The sequence below is a fragment of the Accipiter gentilis genome, chromosome 12, assembly GCF_929443795.1.
Source record: "Accipiter gentilis chromosome 12, bAccGen1.1, whole genome shotgun sequence".
Lineage (NCBI taxonomy): Eukaryota > Metazoa > Chordata > Aves > Accipitriformes > Accipitridae > Astur > Astur gentilis.
The window spans coordinates 8,107,159-8,125,779 of record NC_064891.1 but is presented as its reverse complement, the minus strand read 5'-3'; the positions used below and the strand labels follow the sequence as shown (position 1 = coordinate 8,125,779).

The window sequence follows — 18,621 nt, the reverse complement described above, 5'->3', positions numbered from 1 at the left end:
GCGTTGGTTTAGCAGGACTTGCGTGGGAGAACGGGTGTGCTGAGTGTTCTTAGTATCCATTACTCCAACCTTCCTGTTATGAAAACAGCTTTCCCAGACAGAAGTTGCAGGGTGAAATGAATGGACTGATTTTTAATTCTTTATGCAAGGCACTCTCTTTATACGTATACATTTAGAGATGGGATTTTTATGTAGTGGTGTTTTAAAAATGTTTTTTTCTTAAGCTACTTTGAAAGTTCTGCATAGATTGTTTCTGGTGTTCTAGGCTGTAGGCTGTCTGGTCACTTCCTTGATTTTTGGATTGCAAGGTGTTTGAGCGTGATGCTGAAACTCTCTTTGCTGGTCCCTTTTCTTTGCAGCACTTCATGATCCACTTGATTTGCAAATGATATCAACAGCATCTACTTCATTTTCTTTCTTGACCACTTCATTATTTCTTATTAAATGTATTATTTATCATTCCTAAGATGACAACTGTGAAATAATGCAATTTAAATGAATATAATAATGTGACTATAGGTTTCCATTTAATGATAAAAGTAATATTTGTCCATAGAATGAAGGAGAGTGTGCTAGCTTTAATGGAAAAAAAAAAATTATGTGAATGCAATTCGTCATGCATATTCAGTATTTCTCAGTAAGCTCTTCTCACTTTCACTTCTGTTGTAGGATGCTTTGGCCCAAAAAAGACCAGCAAGTGGTTAGAGCAGCAGACTAAAAGTTCAAATCAGACAAATAATCCTATAATTAGCCTTCTAAAGAGCACGCATCAGCATTTCTTCCATTAGCATCCCTCTCTAGAACAGGGGCAGTACTTTTTCTTTCTAGGGCATAATGACGCATAACTGACAGGGGAGCTATCAGTTACGGTTATACTGATGGTCGCTGTAGATTTTCACTTACGGTTAAATTTCAAAGTGCCTTTGAGTGCACGTGAGAAGTGCTGCCATAACTCCTGGTACTCTGAGGCATAGTAACAAGGTACGGTGGAGTGGTCTTTCCTTCCCATTCTGGAGGAAAAAGGAAGTTCCTGGAGTACTTTGAATTTTAGGGCTTAGATAAAAGAAAGGTGCTGGGTAAAAAAGGCAGGCTAGGAGAAAGCCACCCTTTTCGCTTGGCATCTTTGGTTGTGGTTTGGTTTGGTTTGCTTCGGTTCATTTGATCATCATCCTGATTCCAGCATTTGTTGTTCAGTCCTAACTAACTTGTCAGCACTTTTGTAGGTCTTATTTTAAATATATGGGTAGTTGTTTCTTCTTCTTTCCTCAGAACTTCTTTTCAATCTTGGCAAATTACCAGGCAGGAGCAGAGGGGATTTAACGCAAGTGCATTGACTGAATGCAGTCTAGTTGTCTTACCTGGTATTGGTGTTCAGCTGCTGATGTGTTTAGTATTTATCTTGACTGCTGTTGTGGGCAAGCTTAAAAAGTAACCCTTTTCATTATCAGTAAACAGAACATGGGGACCCTGGTCTTGTTGTGGTTTTGTTTGTTTATAACTCTTCAACAGAGTTGGGTTTTGTACAGACACTTACAGAAAACATTAACAGAGTTGTGCCAAGACTTTCACAGCAGCCAAAGCAAAATAACTGACATTTCACCGTGGCCGTGTACTTTCTGTGTCAGGCTCAGTTTTCACTTCCCAAAATGGTTCTGGTTTTTGGTTTGGTTTTTTTTTTTTTTTGTTATTTTAATGACATCTCAGCTTCTCCTTATACCTTTATTAAGAACTTCTGTACTTTAAAAAAAAAAAAAGTTCCTGACCTATTTAGTCTGTCTTTGGAGGAACTTGATTCTCACACCGTGCTTGGAAACTATAAAAAGGATGTGTGGACTCATTGCTTTGTTCTGAGCGTTTTTCTTTACACATGACAAAACGCTATAGCTATATAAGAAGTTTGGAGCATTCCGTCCTCCTAGTTGCACTGACAAAGTATTTTACTAATGAAAGTAAAGAGGACGCGGACAGAAAACTGATGGCCTAGGAAGCTGTGTGTGTTGGGGAACTTGCAGTTCTGCTGCTAGGCTTACTGCAAATCGTGGGAGTCTGCTTGTAGGTGGTAGCCCGGAATAGGCTAAGATGCTGTGTTTGAGGTGATCATGTTCATTGCAGATGATTTCTCTATGAATGCGTTCTGTATCAGCATTTGAAGGGAATACGTAGGGTTTCGTGCAGCTCCGGACTATGGGAACTTCTCGTAAAGGGTACACATTCGGTGCTTGTTCAGGTTTATTTAAAATATCCCAGGGATACTTCTGCTGTATATTTGGGAACCTCTGGTGGTTTCTGCTCATGAGACACCTATTAAAAAACTCCATAATGTGAATCGGATGCTGTTTTTATCCCCGTCCTGCCCACAGCGTGAGAAGCCATAATCTTCATGTACTCAGCTTTTGCATGTAGAATGTTTTTTCAGCACTGTATAGCGATGTGGCAACTCACTGCTTAGCAGTGTTGCTTTTGGCCTTTAACCTTTTCACAACCATGTTGGAGGCTGCCAGGAGGTGTAGGAGCATTGTTATTGCAGTACACAGCTTCAGGGGAGTTGGAGAAGTGTGGTGGTAGTTTGGAATATTCATAAAGACTTCTACTTCCAACCTTAATTTAGGCTAATAAATTCAAGCTTTAAAAAAAAAAAAAAATAAAAAAAAATGAAGCACTCATTCTGTTTAATAGCAGCATGAAATAATTTTTATGCTGTTATGTTCTCCCAGGGTTTATTTTTAAAAGCTTTAATTTGCATGGGAAAGTGTATCCACTGGCAATATCCCTTACTCCTGCACAAGTTGTTAGAAATTTCAATGTAACTTAGGTATTGCCTTTGTCTGTGAGAAATAGTAAGCCAAAAATTAAGATATGAGCAAATTCAGGAAGATAAAGTTAGGAGGGAAAGTTTTTGTTTGTTTTCTTACTGTATGTAATCATTCACTAATCGCCACCTCTTTTGAAGCGTTCTTACTAGTGGGAGCAAAGTCATAACAGAGAAGCTGCTGCTTCATATATATAGATTAGTATTCCTACTCATTAAGATGGTTTTATATTTTAGTTTTCTTTTTTAAATTGTTAGCAAAGGGTAAAATGCCTTGGTAAACCTTATTTGCCATTGGATTTGAAAGACTTTGTGGTTGGTAGTAAGAGTGCTTAAATGTGCACTGCTCCCCAGCAGCTGAAGTCCCTTTGCTGAGGCTGTCAGAGGTTTCTTGCCCCAGTGCTAAACTGGGTAAATCAGCCCACACTGAATCCCATGCTGTTGCTGGACTGTTTCTTGTAGGCAAATCAGTTGAGAACACTGTTGCTGTGTCAGTGAAGCAGAGAAAAGAGTAACTTTCAAAAACTTCATAGTTAAAATAGCGGGTGGGATTTTCATGACTAATATGTTAGTGATAATAAGTACTCCAGTTGCTTTGTAAAGAACCTGCTTCTGTATTTATTCCAGTGGGATAATCAATTCCATAATACTAATCTTCCTGGGAATCCAGTTGGAATGAGGTAATCGTTTTATGAAGACTTAAAAGTCTTGGTCATCCTGTTTCCTACACTTGGTATGCATGTGTTACAGGCTTTAATATTTTTCCATAATAATCAAGAGTATTGAGTTTGTCTTAGGTGTACAATGATAAGGTGCATGGAAACTATCAAATTGCAGGTTTTTGTGATTTTTTTTTTTTGTTTGTTTGGTGTGTGTGTCTTAAGGTTTTTTCCCCCACTGTTGTTTGGTGGAAATTCCAGATGTGGGGAAAACTCTAAAATGAAAAACAAGAAATTAAGTGTATGCAAACCACAGTTAGATGCATGAAAAAGCAAATAGAAATATGAAAGCAAGTGCTAATAAAATGTGTGCTTTTGCCTCTAAACTTGTACAAATCCTGTGGTACCTTTGTGCCAATACAAATTCATGCAATTCTTGCAGGCATTTCTTGCTAGAAAGAGAATAGGATTATTGCCTGTAGGGATATAATAGAGGAAAATACTTGTGACTCCACTGGGCGTTTGTTTGTAAGCTTTACATGAATCATTTGCTAAGGGTTAAAAAAAAAAAAAGCCTTAATGCTTTACAGTCAAGCAGGTAGCAATTGTCCAGACGGAGCCTGCACAGCTGTGTGAGGTTTCTCACACCTTTCTCTGAAACATAGCCCAGACGGTATGTGAGGTGGGGTACTGGACTGCTTGCACTGTGCTGACCTAGTACAGTAAAGTGATTTCCTAAGTTGATTTAAAAAAAAAAAAAAAAAAATTCAAAGTGATAAGAAAGCAAAATCTGTTCTGTGTGTAAGCCTCACTACCTGCTGTTAACAGCTTTCATAGTAGGCTGGAGGTTTTGGGTGGTTTTTTGGATCTGGAGCTGAGTAAAGAAAAAGGCTTAGAGGAGTAGGGAGCTCTTAAATCATTGGAGTCTATGTGGTACGTGTAGGGAGGAGTTTGAAGTGACAAAATCAGTGAGAGATGTCATGTGAAAGATCAAGGGAAGCCTGGCAATTTCCTCTGTCTCTGTTGCCAATCATTGTAAGTCTTTTTTTGGTTATGAGATGTTGTTCACTGTTCATATTAAGGAAAAAACCCAAACGCTTGGCATTAGATAACACACTATTCAGTGATAATGTCTGGCTTCAATCTCAGTGTGCAGATAAGGATTCCGGGTTGATCAGAATCTGGTTCTGATCATTGCAGGTGATGAAAACTGCTGTTAAATCATTGTGTGTGCAGCTAGGTTCTCATTCGTTCTCAGAAATGCTAGAAATACAGCTAGAAAATACTAGCTACCTTAGCTTGTTTATGTAGCGTTGCTACACAAAGCATTTTCTACAAATACTGAATTTCTCAATCCTACTAATGTCTGCATTTTAAGTGCTTAAAAAAAAAAAAAAAAGGAAAGGGGTGAAGGTGACCCATGAGTCAGAATCCAATTCGTAGCACTCCAGGGTAAGAGTGCAGTAGGGTCCAGGAAAGCATCAGGGACATGTCGGTCCGTCACTGCACTGCGAGCTACAAAAAGTCTCCTGCACCTACAGAAAGCTGTGACACCTGTAATAAAAGACCAGAAGCCCGAAGTGTAGCGTGTGGGGGAAGCTGGTGGCGGGGGGAGCATCACCAGGGCTTTGTTCTTGCAGTAGCAGGGAATTTCTCAAGCAAAACTCCCTGTTGCTCCCAGCAAGCAGAGGTAGGTGAACCTGATTGTGCTTGTTGTCCCTCCGTCCCTCTTCACCCCTGACAAGGAGAGGAGAAATCCCTGCTGCATGGCAAGCAGTTGATCACTTCAACCTGGGTACATAGGCAGGACCCAAGGAATGGTGGTTTTTCTGCTGTTCTCAGTATTGCACTAATGCTTAGCCGTAGGGGAAGAAGGGAGCTTCTGGTTTATGAAGAAAACTGATCATTAAAAATCAGCTACGTGAATAAAACGGTTTCAAAGGATGAGAAGACTGTTGGTCAGCGGTATTTCAGCGTAGGAAGATTTTGGCGATCATTTGAATTCTTAGTCATACTGGTACTTAACACTTTTTGTGTGTGTGTGTGTGTGTCTTCAAACATAGTGACTGAATATGCTGTTTGCTAGCCAGTGCTGGCTCCTACAGCAGGAGGAGGCTGGCCATAGCTTTTCCGTGGGAGGGAGGAGGTCCCGGTAGTGTGTGTGTACTTTGCTCAGGACTTCGGCACGGTTGGCCCGTAAAGGGGAGCAGAGCAGAGCCTTTCTTGTGTGTTGGACATTCCACCGATTGCAAGTTAGTCCTGGGGAGAGCAGGCATGTAAGTAGGGAGCTGAAAATCCCACAGGGTTCAGACCCTCCGGGGCTTCGTCTGGCTTTCTTTTCTGGGTTTGGAACCAGGGAATTAGTGGGTGTGCTGCAACAAGTTTTCCTTGTCCTGCCTGCTCCTCTCCCAGAATGCAGACCTCCTCCCCGTGCCTGTCAGCCATCTGTGGGCTCCTGGAAGGAGATAGAGGTGTTTTCCTCATCGAGGCCTTAGTGAATCATCATCAGGATGATGACGTAAAACCTGTGACCTGTGTCCAAGCTCAGCTGGATCACTTCTGCAAGATTTTTTCGTTTGGAGTGATGGTCGTAACGGAGTTAAAGCTCTGTTTAACCTTATTTAAAATGTCTTCAGTATGTCCTTGTCCTGAAATGTGCTTGCTTTTCATGTGTGGCTGTATTTCACTATTGGGGGGTTCTTTGGGGGGCTGGGTAGAAGGAAATTGAAGCAAATGCTGACGTTGCATAAATACCCGAAGTTTAGTACTTTGATCTTACAAACAAAACAATGCTTTTCATTTTAGGATGTGCTTTACAAATGTGTTGCTTGTCTTAATGCAGAAAGAAACAAAGCTTCTAAAGCTTTAGTGAAGCCTACCTTAATTTGACTCTCCAGGAAAAAAACGCTTTGCTGTATTGCTTTGTGCAGACTAATAAACCCTTTTGACTTGCAAATCTCTTGCCACTATGAATTAAGTCTTGTATTATGCAAATCTCCCTTTCAGTTATCCTTTTCTTATACCTTGATTTTAAATCTTTCCTTTAGATCATGGCTTGCATGACATTTTCTTTCTTTTCCTTTCTTTTTGCTGTTTGCAAAGACTCTTGGGAGGATTTGACAGATGTGGTGGAGCAATTGCGTGATGATACTGAAGGTGCGTGCCACACCAACATCTTTCAGCTATTATTTCCACTAATGATTGGCTTTTGCCTTATTATTTTGAGTCTGAGTGCAAAATACAGTTTTCCTTTCCAGTGCCAATAGCTGTGGCTTTCTGAACGTGCTTGTCTGGTTGAACCAGGTTCACAGCCAGAACAGGCTGTACTAGTTGCACTCTGTGCGCATGTTTGCTTGCTGCTGTTAGTGTGTTAAAGAAAATGCCTTTGATCACTCCAGTGTTTGTATTGCTCTTGGAATTATATCAATTTAAATTTAAAATGAGTATTGTGAGGGCTTTTCTTGTAAATTTTATCAGCCCCTTCATGGGTTCCGAGTGATCAGCTTGGGTTTCTAAATTCTTACTGATCTCTCTTTTAAAAATATGTGCATACAATGATGTTCAAAAAAGTGTTTCAACAATTTTGGGGTAGTTTGACTTCAGGTGGAGGTAGAAAAAGCGAATCAACAAGGGGCTAGTTTACTTACATTAAATGCTTTCTGCAGCAATTATTTTCCTGATATAAACACAACTTAAAAGGTTGCAGCTATATATGGAAGCTAAATTAAAAAAAGTTCAGAAATCACCCTGAAGCTTCAGATTTTCTGAAGTGTTTCTATGTATCAATTTGAGACTTTGCAAAAGTGACTCTAAAACTTGTATTGCAAATTTTGATTAAAATTTGTGAAATAATAAGAAACTTTTTTTGTAGTGCTTCTGACTTGATTCTTAAAAATGGTGCAAGCATGAAATAGTTGAATCCCCAATTCAGCATGCACTCAAGTAAATTTTTAATATGATGACTACAACTGTTCGTGCTTGGGATGAAAGTGTTTGCAACACAAAAGGCTAATACACCTTTTGGAAGCAAGGGAAGAAGAAGGGAATTTACCTTTTGTGGCTGAGAAGTTTTAAGTGTTCATCATTAAGAAGAATTTAGATTTCAATGGGGAAGGATGGTTAGGGGTATTTATCTCTACAGGCCAAATTCTTTTAAAATGGCAATGTCAAATTTTAAGCTAAAGCTAGGGTGGTTGATATCTAGAAGTTTTAGGAGCCTAAGTCCTGCTATTGTACTGATAATCCCAAAGGAGTAAGGTCAGCAGGTGCATTTCACCTCTTTTTGCCAATTTGTGCATCGAATGTTTTCAAAGGTGTTGCAGATTGCAGATCCCGTGGTGACTGTATTCTTACCGGTGGTGTATTCACTTTTGGTCTAATTCTCACGGGTAGGATGTTAACCAAAAGCTGGATTTGACTCTTTGTAGCACAGAGAGGCAATTTAAAAGTGAAACTTGGTGAACTGAAGCGGTTTGTGTTATGGACTCAGGGTTATAAATAGAGGGTAAAGCATGAGCAACACCATGAAGGATACATCTGTCTTAAAATATGTAGTTGTGATTATTAATAGCATAATAACTGATAGTTAAGGATGGCAAAGTAATGCAGCTAGGTTTGGGACTCACTTAGGAAAAACCTTCCAGTGCAAATAGTTTTAAGAAGGTTTCTGGGAGAATAAAAAAAGCAAAATCAACCATGGCATAGCAAAAATTTTTTTTATTTATATTTGGAAACTCAGATGCTATAAAGCTTTTTAAAGAGGGTGTGTTGTGCACAAAAATCAGTTTTGATGCATTAACTACACTAATTTCTTACTGGTCATCTTCAGTGGACGGGGCCTTTCTTAACTGTGGTGCTGGGTTATGTGCCTGGGCTTCTGCCTGGTGGCCTCGTAAACACAGCAGCCTTCTCATCAGCCACGGAAGATGTGCTCTCTCCTGGCACAACAGCTAATTCTGCTTCCCCAGCAGCTCCGGCCGAGGGCATATCCAGGGTGGTCTTTAAGGAAAAAAGGGTTTGGGACTTTCTTCCCCCCGCCCCCCCCCCCCAAACATTGAACAGATTTTTTGCATTTATTTTGTTGGGGTGGGATACGTTTGAAATGTGTGTCTTGTCTGTTTGCACTTGTATCATTGTTTCCCATGACCACCACCTCGTTCTGTTTTTTTTTTGTTTTTTTTTTTTTTGAAACTCTTACATGCCTGGTGTGTGCGTGCAGGATACTGCTCTCAGCGATGGACCAGCGGCGGATGGGTGCTTGACATGGAGTGTGCTTTCCCCCTCAAAAGCCAACATGAAAGACAATACCAAGAACAAATGAAACAACCTTTTAAACTCTCTGTGAAAATGTTTCTACTCTTAGGAAATCCAATTTCATTTTTGTAAGGTGGCTTTAGTCCAGCTGCTTTCCGGTTTATCCCCAGTCCCTCAGAGTAGACAGGTTGAATTTTGACTATAGAAGCAAAAAATCAGTGGAATAAGACACATTTCTGTAGAAACAGAGGTGCTTCTGCTTTTCACTTGTCAATAGCCATGTCACTTATTTTCATCACTTCTTACCTTTAAGAGAGCGTTTGTGTGACATGCAAAATGTGTATCACCTCATCCTTGAGGTGGTAGTCAGGGGCCTGCCTTGCTGGAAGGCAGGTGAGGCATTTCAATGTAAGAGAATGTCAGGAAATAGAAGCAGCTTAAAAACTACATGATGATGTTGAACTCCAGTTTAAATTATGAAAGTCCTTAATATAACTAGGGATTTGCTTTCCACATTTATTTGAAATTATACATGTGTTCATGATTTCATAGTCTGAGCAGCTGGAAATAATGTCCTTCCTAATGTGAATTTGCTTAACTGAAACTCAGCGCACTATGGATGCTGGTTGGTTTTGAATTTCACAATTAACGTATCTCAGTTAATCTGAATACATTATGAACTGTTTGCAAGATGCCTTTTCTGTTCCATACACAGAAGCAGCTTTTCTAAATTTCAGATTACTTTAAGTTTGTATTCTTGATTTAAGATGGATTCAGTACATGGGGAGCCTTGCTGAAGTACTAATTAATTGGCATTACTTTGAGCAGATTTGTTCATGTCTACAGTGTTTCATGAATCCCTGCATTTGATCAAAGTTCTAGCTTTATTTTAGTTTCTTCTTAATTCTTTAAGCAAAATTAGGTATGAGGAATGATAAAATTTATTGTCACCAGGTGATAAGTACTTAGGTCACAGTTGCAGCTTAACTCTTTGAGATCCAGTATTGCATTGACTTTTTCCTTGACTTTTAGGTTCCTAGGTACATACTTTACCTTTTAAACAAATTACAGGATTCTTGGATGCTTTTGAAAATGCCTTCATGGAAGCTTTTTGGGAACCTTTTGCTTTTCATGCTGTTAGCATGTCAATGATTATGGCACAGTTTTACCTCTTTAGAAACCTGGGAGTTGAATGTTTTAAGGAGACAGTCAGATGAGCTGATTACTTAACCCTGTCATTCTAGTGCGATGCAAGTCCAGTTCAGTCATGACCACTTAAATCCCACGTGCGATGTTGCTGGTTAGAAAACGCATCTATTCTGTAGAAGCTACAATATTAAATAGCAAAGTGTCTTGAGAATTTAAGATTACTTCTATTAAAATCCAAACCATGTGGAAAGGCAAAGTTTAAGAGCCAAGATTTAACCTTTTAAGGTTTATGACATGGCATGTATAGTAAAACACAGGTAGAGTTTTTGCAGTTAGAGGCAGAAAGAGAAAGTTGGAGAAGGTACTGACTCAAACTGAGAATCACAATTGCACATCAGGGTCAGACTTGTCAAAGCAGAAAGTGTCTGAGTGGACTTAAAGCCAGCTGGATAGTCTTTCTGTGTAAAAGTTGTCTTTGCTTGCTTACCCTGCTCTTTTAGACTCAGTTTTAAAGGTCTATATGTTGCAGCGCATATAACAATGGTATAAATTAGTTAGGATTTAATTTTTGGAATACATCTTTGGGATTTTATCCAGTTTCATACTATATAATAGTTAATTGGTTTGCAAGATGAGAATCTTAGATGAGCTGCATACGTAGAGCACCATCGTTCACAACAGACTAACGAAGCAGAAACCTTTAGTTAATGTCATGAAAACATTTTTCAGTTCTTTAGACTGTGACTGCACATTTTAGTCTTAAATGAAAGCATAGGCCTGCTTTTTCTTTTTTTTCCTTAGTGCTTTCATGAGCTCAGGTGTTCATTGGCTCTTAAGCGTTGAAAGAATCTACTTGTCTTGAACATGTTTCATGTGCCCCTTTGTTATTCTTGTTTGCTTGTGTTTGTCTTTTTTAATTAGGGTAGTATTGACCCTAGTTGACACACAGAAGTCGCAGACCTCTCCGACTCGCGGAAAACCGTGCGCCTTGCCTCAAAAAGCGTACCCTTGACCTCAGTATAGGTCTGCGTGGGGCAGCAGCTCTCAATACACTTAAGAAATGTGTATGGTTTCCTATGAGTGCATAATAGAGTAGGACCCTAATTCTGAGCAGTGTCCTTGCACTCTACCACAATTCAAACTAGCTAATAACCGTAGCCAACTACTACATTTTCCATGTAGTTGTCTCGTACAGTTTCTTTAATTTTGCATTAGCAATTGATTTGCCACCTAAGCAGAGTCACTTTGGACGCCTGCCGTGCTACCGATTGGATCAATGAGCCGCTTGGGCCATGGGCGCAGGATGCTCCATACTGCAGTGGTGCTTTGTTGCCTGGGGCACACCACTGTGGGACCTTGGCTGGCGAGGAAACATCTTGATTAGAGAGGAGAGGAGGTCTCTCTATCTTCCTCTATATTGCTGTTCCCCTGATAGGGAAGGAGAAAAAGAAGCTGTGCTTATTAACAAGGTTTCAGTCAAGTCTTAAAACTTTTAGATGCACTCAGGAGGCAAACACTCAGCTTTTCTAAAGGGTCTGATCTCACTACTGAGATCAATATGCACGTTGTGCATATGCATAGGAGTTTCTCTTCCAAACCTGGCCGGACAATCATGTTCAACCTAAACTTCAGAATGTATTTAAATTAAAAAAAAAAAAAAAAAAAAAAAAAGGTCTATTTGTTTCTTTTGCCACAGCACCATACCCTTTTGAGGGTACATATAAAAATTGCTTCAGATAATTCAAACCTACTAATGATTTCTGCTGGTTTATCTGCCTTAGTCAGAAGCATGGATATACTGTAGATGGAGTTGTGCTACCAGGAGGATTGAGGGAGCAGATTGATCGTTTTTAACCAGATAACCTTGTTCTGAGTGGATCTTGAATCATGGTACCGGAGGAAAGCACAATTTTGTGACAGTGGTTGTCTGGGGTAGAAGCAAATGTTACAGTGATGTTTGTATACTCTTAAATGGCAACTGCGATGGATGCTGTTATAGGAGTTGTTCATTAGTTTTATGCAGAAGTATACAGAAGAAAATATACAGAAGGTTTTGTAATTAGTTTCTGCAATTGTGTGTAGTATTTTGTCTGACTTAGTTTTCCCTGAGTCTGCATTCCTAGTAATGGTGACTAACTGTTAGCTACATTGCAAATCATAAAATGGATTGCAGATCCCCAAACAGGTAATCTGCTCAATGTACACGCCAAATCTATCAGCTTAAAATAGTAGTAGTTCTGCAAAGGAAATCAAAATCACCCACTAAATTAAATCTTTCTCCAGTCCCATGCTGCTATGAGAATTGCATTCCTAAGTGAGTACTTTGAAGTTTTCTGAAGTATGAAAATAAACTGTGAATGCCTAATCTCGGCGTTTTTGTAAGATGTGAGCCAAGACAATTGGTGCTTGAAGAGTGTACATTTAGTAAAACAAAACTCTCGGGGGGGGGGGGGGGTGATGACTTTGTCCTTCAACAGCAGAAGATTGGGTGGAGGCACAGGAACAATGGGACTTGTTTGCCACTTCCCTGAACAAGAAGGCATTTGTCTGGCAGCTGATGCAACCTGGAGTGCAGCTAAACCCATGGCTGTCAATTGTCGGCAATTCCAGCTGGCATTGCTTACTGCTGTCTGTACGCTTCCCTTCTCCATCAGACACCTTCCCAGATCCGTTGAGGTTCAGGAGCAGGGTCCCATCTGGGTTGCCAAAACTGTTACTGTACGTCAGTACTTCAGAAACTCTCTAAGACTGAACTTTGGAGTTTTAGAAAGCAGGCGTTCTTAATTGCAGCCCTGGATGCGCGGCAGATCGCTCCACCTATTGTGCATACCAGTTCTTTCAACAGTTGTGATTATATACAAAATGGATATATGTATTCATGATTTTTTTGCCTGAAAGTAATTAACATATTCATCCGAATTCCGTGAACTCATTAATCTATGAAAATGTCCTTGGTGCAGATATACTCGAGGTCTTTGGTGGTCTTGAAGGTTCTCTGGTGGTCTTCGATAGTCTTCCTCACTTGTCCGCTAGTTCAGCCTCTTCTAGTGATTCTGTGCAGTGGGACACTTCACATGTTTTGATACAACTTATCATAAAGAATGTTCATCAATAAATCTAATATCTATGTTTTCTTGATTTTCATTCTTTTAACACAAGCCATATTGACACTTTTAAGCTGAATTATCTAAAAGGGCCTAAGGTTCTCATCTTCCCAGGGAATTGCAAGGTCAACCAAAAGCAATTTCCTCTGGTATCTTAAACATTTTGCAACATAGAGGTTTTCTTATCCACCGCTAGTCAGCATAACAAGGCCACTCTGTTCTTCTCACAACACAAGAAGTAAAGCGTCTTGTATCATCCTCCTTGAGCTGCTCAAGCTACCACTTGATGCGGTAGCTGCCAGGATGCTGCCAGTGAAATTTAGAGAAGGAGACTTCTGGTATTGCTTTGTCCTGGAGAAGAAAAGGGATGAGAGGCCTTGTCCTGAGCTGCTTTTAGAGAGACTAAACACATGCAGCTGCAGTACCAGGTTGGAATGGTGGCACCTGCCCTGACCCATCACTTCCCTGTACTGTGGATTTTTTTCACAGCCTTCAGTGTTAATGATGTGTGCTCGAGTGTTGTTAGCAGTGTTGCCACAGTGCTAGATCTGAGTATTTCTTTGAGTCGTCAGCAGCATCCCCGATAAAAACAGTCTGTCCTCTGGCAGGCTGTCCACCCAAAACCTAAGCAGCAATAACGAGACCTCAGCAGCCTGTGTGCTGGCTAGCCTTGGGGCCGTGGGAACCTGATCATGGTGTGCTTCAGAGGCAGATTCAGCAAATCTGCCTGTGTTCCCAGGTTCCACAAATGCTCTCTTTTGATTCCCTTTCATAATTTCTCAGGTTCTTTGATTGAAGATGTTTGTGTCTCCACCTCAGCAGTTGCTTTTCATCTCCCAACGCTGAGGTGCCTTTCAGTGTCTCCTTCTGTCTGCTATAAGGAGTCTCAATCGCACGGTAGCAGTTGCTCTTCTTGCCCGTTTTGGATTCAGCTATATATTACTCCTGTTAGCTACAGGCTGCTGGGCCTACAGTGCTTTCCAACCTGCAGGAGATACTGAAGATAGGAAGCGGGAACGATGTGATTTTTCGTGATTCTATGGTTCTATGAAGTTTTGCTCCTTGCTGTCTTTTTGGCTGGTGTGTGCTGACAAGTTGCCTCATGGCAGTGGTAGTGCATTTGCGATGACAAGGAGTTTGTATTCGAGCAACTGGATTTGATCAGCATTGTGATGAAGCGGAATGATGACTTGCATCTTTGGGACAAGTCCTATAGGAGACTGCAGTAGTCTCAAAAGAATATATCCATTGACTTCTTTTGGCTAAGTTGTTGCATTTCAAATTGCAAGAAGTCGTTCTTCACAGTTGTATTGACAAGAGGATGAGAACTGTTAATCTGGACAGTTCAAGTCCACCTGCCTAATAGAAATTTGATGTTTACTCAGAGGCAAGCCTGCTGAATACAAACCCAAACTTCTGCAAGACTTCACTTAGGGACTGGATCCACTGGGGGTGAGGGTTGCCTCTTTCCCTCCTCCTTCACCACGAGAGATGTTTTAAGGAGAGATGTAGGAACCTATCTCAGCTGTCTGTATGTTGAAGAGACGGAGCCTCTGAACAGTCAAAAAGAGCTTGAGAAGACCCCGATGACAGTGGGCATTGCTGAGTGGTTCTAGGTGGTGGTACTCCACAGAGCCAGCAGGAACAGCCATTCTTCCACTGCTTAGATTTCTAGATGTTTTTATGGCTTCTTTCATCAAACTTAGCTACATGCTACCCTGCTTTTTAAATAGAAATATATCTCCTTTTGTTCTAACTGACGGTTTTCAGTCTCCGATATTTATTTGCTTTACTTCTTTGCTAAATGCAAGCATGCTTTGCCAGTACAGCAGATAAAATGTGTACCCTGTGCTTAGGTATGTAGTCTTAGATGTCCTCTGCGCGTGTTTCTGGTATAGTAAATTCACTTGTGATGGTGGCAAATTGGTTCAAGGGTCCGTGGCTGTTTACAGCAGCCCTAGAATAAATGTGCCCTAGAGGGATGATACTGCTTGCGCCAAGGAACTTGAGCTCAAAAATTGGGTGTGAGATTACAGGTGGAACAGATACAAACAGAAGACTTGCAAGTGATGTAACATCATTTTAGTAGCCAGAATTTCAATGACTCTGTATCTCTAGGCCTAAAGCTTAAGCATGCTCTATTAGGTGTGGACATGGGACAATTCACGCTAGTTACGGGACAGTACTGTTGTAAGCGAGGTTGTTCCTTGAGGTGTTGGAAATGCACTGATGGTGTTTGGGAAGGGAGGCACGCTGTGAAAGGATGGGGGTTGGCATGGGCAGGTTGTACTGGTCAGGGAGCAGGAGGCCTGCAGGCAGGGTATAGGTTGGAAAATGGATGTCTGTATCTGTTTCTTGCAACGAGAAGCAACTAGCAAGTAATGAAGGTCTGAATGTTTATAATATGGTAGAGGAAGAATACAGTCTTGGAAGATCTGTGCATGTTGGGACTTAGAGCGAGCTGTCGGAGCCATGGAGATCACCTCCTTACCGTCAGTGGTAAAAACCAGTAGTGTTGGTAAAATGGAGAGAGATAGGTGGGAATTGGCTCCAAGTTGGTTACATCCAAGTTTTTTTTTTTAAAAAAAAAAAAAATCCCGAGAAGGAAAGATGCAAGGCTGGATTAGAGACACGTTGGTGGATCAAGTGTGAGCACGTTTGTGGTTATCTTTAGGTGGAAGAACAAATCACAAACAGAATTTTTACCATTTTGTGATTGCTGGATGTAGCTGGGGATTTGAGTTGGAACAAGTGATAGCTGTAACATTCAGTAAGGAGTTGTCAAGATACAAAGCACAACATTAACAGCTGTCTTCAAACTTATTTTTCTTGAAAATTTAAAGCTTTTGTAGTTATTTGAAGCATCGAGACACCCTTTATGTGATATATCGCCTGTTCCCATGTCAGTGTGGCTTTGGCTGTAAAATGCTAGTTAACTTCGATTTTTCTCAACAAAAGGCCTGAAGAGAGTGCTTCATGTGAAACTGTCACTGCCCCAAAAAATGTCTTCAAAGCTGAGGAACTAAAAGAGAGAGATAGGATATCTTATTGTACTAAAAATAGCTTTTGTTACTCAACAGTATTTTTCTTCTTTTTTTTTTTTAATAGATCCTAATTATCTCATGGCTAATGAACGCATGAACCTGATGAACATGGCAAAACTGAGTATCAAGGGGTTGATTGAATCGGCGCTTAATTTGGGCAGGACACTGGACTCGGACTACGCACCTCTTCAGCAGTTCTTCGTTGTGATGGAACATTGCCTTAAACACGGCTTGAAAGGTAACCTTGCTTGAGAGGAGTCCTCTCGGGCTGTTTGTCGTAGCATAACAGCCAGAAAGAGCAATCTTGTTTTAAAAATCTAGTTTTGTAATGTATGCTCTAGACTAAAGAGAGGCAGAGCAGGGTCACTGCTGCGATCGCAGTGGACTTGACAGACCACAGGAAGGGGGGAAAAAAATCTGCTGAGGGTATAACACTGTAGGTGAAAAGTTCACAGTTGTTGCAGGTGCTTGCCATTTTTAAAACATCTTTTCAGATGACTCAAGTATAGCTAAGTGATCACTGATAAAATTAGCTCCTCGGCAAACTCATGACTCTTTCCCCCCCCTCCCCCCCCCCCCCCCCGCACTTCCTCATGCTTTAGGGATGCAATGGTCCTCTTGCTGGAAGAGGAACTGCAACACGGAGGTCCTTTCTCAATAGTTGTATCAAAACTCTGGATTTCTGCTTTGTGCAGCTAATGTCTTGTAAGCTGCTTTTTAAAATAGCAAGCAGGGCATATACTTAACTATATAACATGGAGTCACAACTAAAATTGCCAAGTACCAGACTATCCTTCTTGATGTGCTGCCCTTGCATGGTAGTAGCTTGAGATGAAAATCAGAGGATACTAAATGCCTTGTCAGCACCCATACATACATCCTGCCATGCTTCTTTAGTAGTTGTGCTTTCAGCATTTTGTGTGACAGAAGCAATTCCTGTGCTGGTTAGGGTAACATTGTGCAAGGGAGTAGTGTTCATATTCTTCAGCTTCTTTGTTTGTCCATTTGCCAGTGCCCCTGTTCTTGGCCATAAGTTTGAAGTTAACAGAGTTCTCAGTCTTCTCACTGCTGCTGTGAAGTAGCAGTAAGAACTACAGAAGAAGAAAATTAATTTCCAGTTTTAGTATGTAGGAGTCACTAGAAAGCTTTTCTGAAGGAGGAAAGGATGCACAGAGAAGCCCCTAGCAGCTCTGGAGAAGGAGCGGGTTCAAAGTGGCATGGTCCTTTTCTTGTAATGTGATGGTCAGCGAGAGAAAATTGTGGACACATCAAGTGTAACTTAGGGACAGTGGCAGCATCCTAGTAGAAATTTTGACCTTTAGCAGTGAATCTAAGTTGCTGGTTATCACTGAATGTTGTTATTTTGGCATATTGGGGATGTATGGAATATTTTCTGGCATCTGCCTCAAGCTCCTGTTGCCTTATTTGAATGATACCAGTAATAGCCACGCCCGGGCATAAAAAGTCATCTTTTATACTTGCCCAGCAGCAGTCCCAGAAGAATCTTTCTGGCAGTTTTTTTCTACTGTTCATTTACTTCTGACCATGTTTGAGAATGTGTTTAGTCAGCACAGGCTTCATGGGCTCATTTTATATCTTTTTCTTTTCTAGCCAAAAAGACTTTTCTTGGGCAAAATAAGTCATTTTGGGGACCCCTAGAACTAGTAGAAAAACTTGTTCCTGAGGCTGCAGAGATTACAGCGAGTGTTAAGGATCTCCCAGGGCTGAAGTAAGTATGGTCTTTTACTGCACAAGTATGTAATACATTTATTATTTAAGAAGGATCCTGAAGAATAGAAGGAAGGGCAAACACAACCTTCAGGAATGCTTCTGCCACCTTCTGCTGTTAAAAATGGATCCTACTTTCTTACTGTTGATCAAGGATCTGCAGAACGGGAGGATAGGATATATTCTTTCTGTGTTAAGTGCATGGAGTCTTATGGGAAATAGCGCATTTATTGCTAGCACTAAATGAGTGATGATGTATTTCGGGAATGGGAAAAGCCTTTACTGACTCTATTTCTGAAGTCAGACTGAAGAGGAAGGGAATTGGAAGGAAGGTGATTATAGATTAAATAGTTTTGGGGCTGACAAAGGTAATTTTTCTTTTAAATGATTTCAGGTAAACTGGTAAAGTTTGTGTAAAAGAGAATCTCAGTCACCAAGTTGGAGAAGATACTAGTTCATGTTAAAGAGCAGAGGAAAAAAAAAACACTTTAAGCATATATTGCTTTTAAAAATTTCGTGGTCGTTTCAGACATCATATCCAGGTTTGCTTATTCCATGCTAAAAAGGAACTGTAAGAGGCTTTTGGCCTGGGGAATAGAAAAATATGTAAAGAAGCTTTTGTATTAGTGGCGAGACCAAGGATTAAATCTTCTTTGCTGAAAGAAGAGATGAATAGATTCAATACAGTTTCTTTCAGGTTAGTATTTAGCGATGTGCATACGGACAAGTGCTTTTACTGAAGATGTGTGCAGGGCTCCTCCTGGAACAGCTTACGGGACCAGCGTGGAGTGCCAACAGTGTTGTGCTAGACCTGCTGTTACCTTTTCCTGTTGTAAAAGAATATTGAAACATTAAATAAATTGCAGTTAAGAACA

At 40.6% G+C, this 18,621-nt stretch overlaps 1 protein-coding gene across 9 annotated transcripts in view; it reads left to right on the top strand.

The window, feature by feature from the left end:
- The window catches only part of RUFY3 (RUN and FYVE domain containing 3), a 58,530-nt gene that overhangs the window by 15,857 nt on the left and 24,052 nt on the right, over window positions 1–18,621 (top strand). For 6 of the 9 annotated variants that reach the window (XM_049814733.1, XM_049814736.1, XM_049814737.1 and 3 more), the window contains 3 exons: window positions 6,571–6,624; window positions 16,083–16,256; window positions 17,630–17,747. In XM_049814733.1, the coding sequence (XP_049670690.1) occupies window positions 6,571–6,624; window positions 16,083–16,256; window positions 17,630–17,747 (346 nt within the window). The remainder of the gene's footprint in view (window positions 1–6,570; window positions 6,625–16,082; window positions 16,257–17,629; window positions 17,748–18,621) is intronic. The other 3 variants (XM_049814734.1, XM_049814738.1, XM_049814740.1) reach the window with 1 other exon arrangement.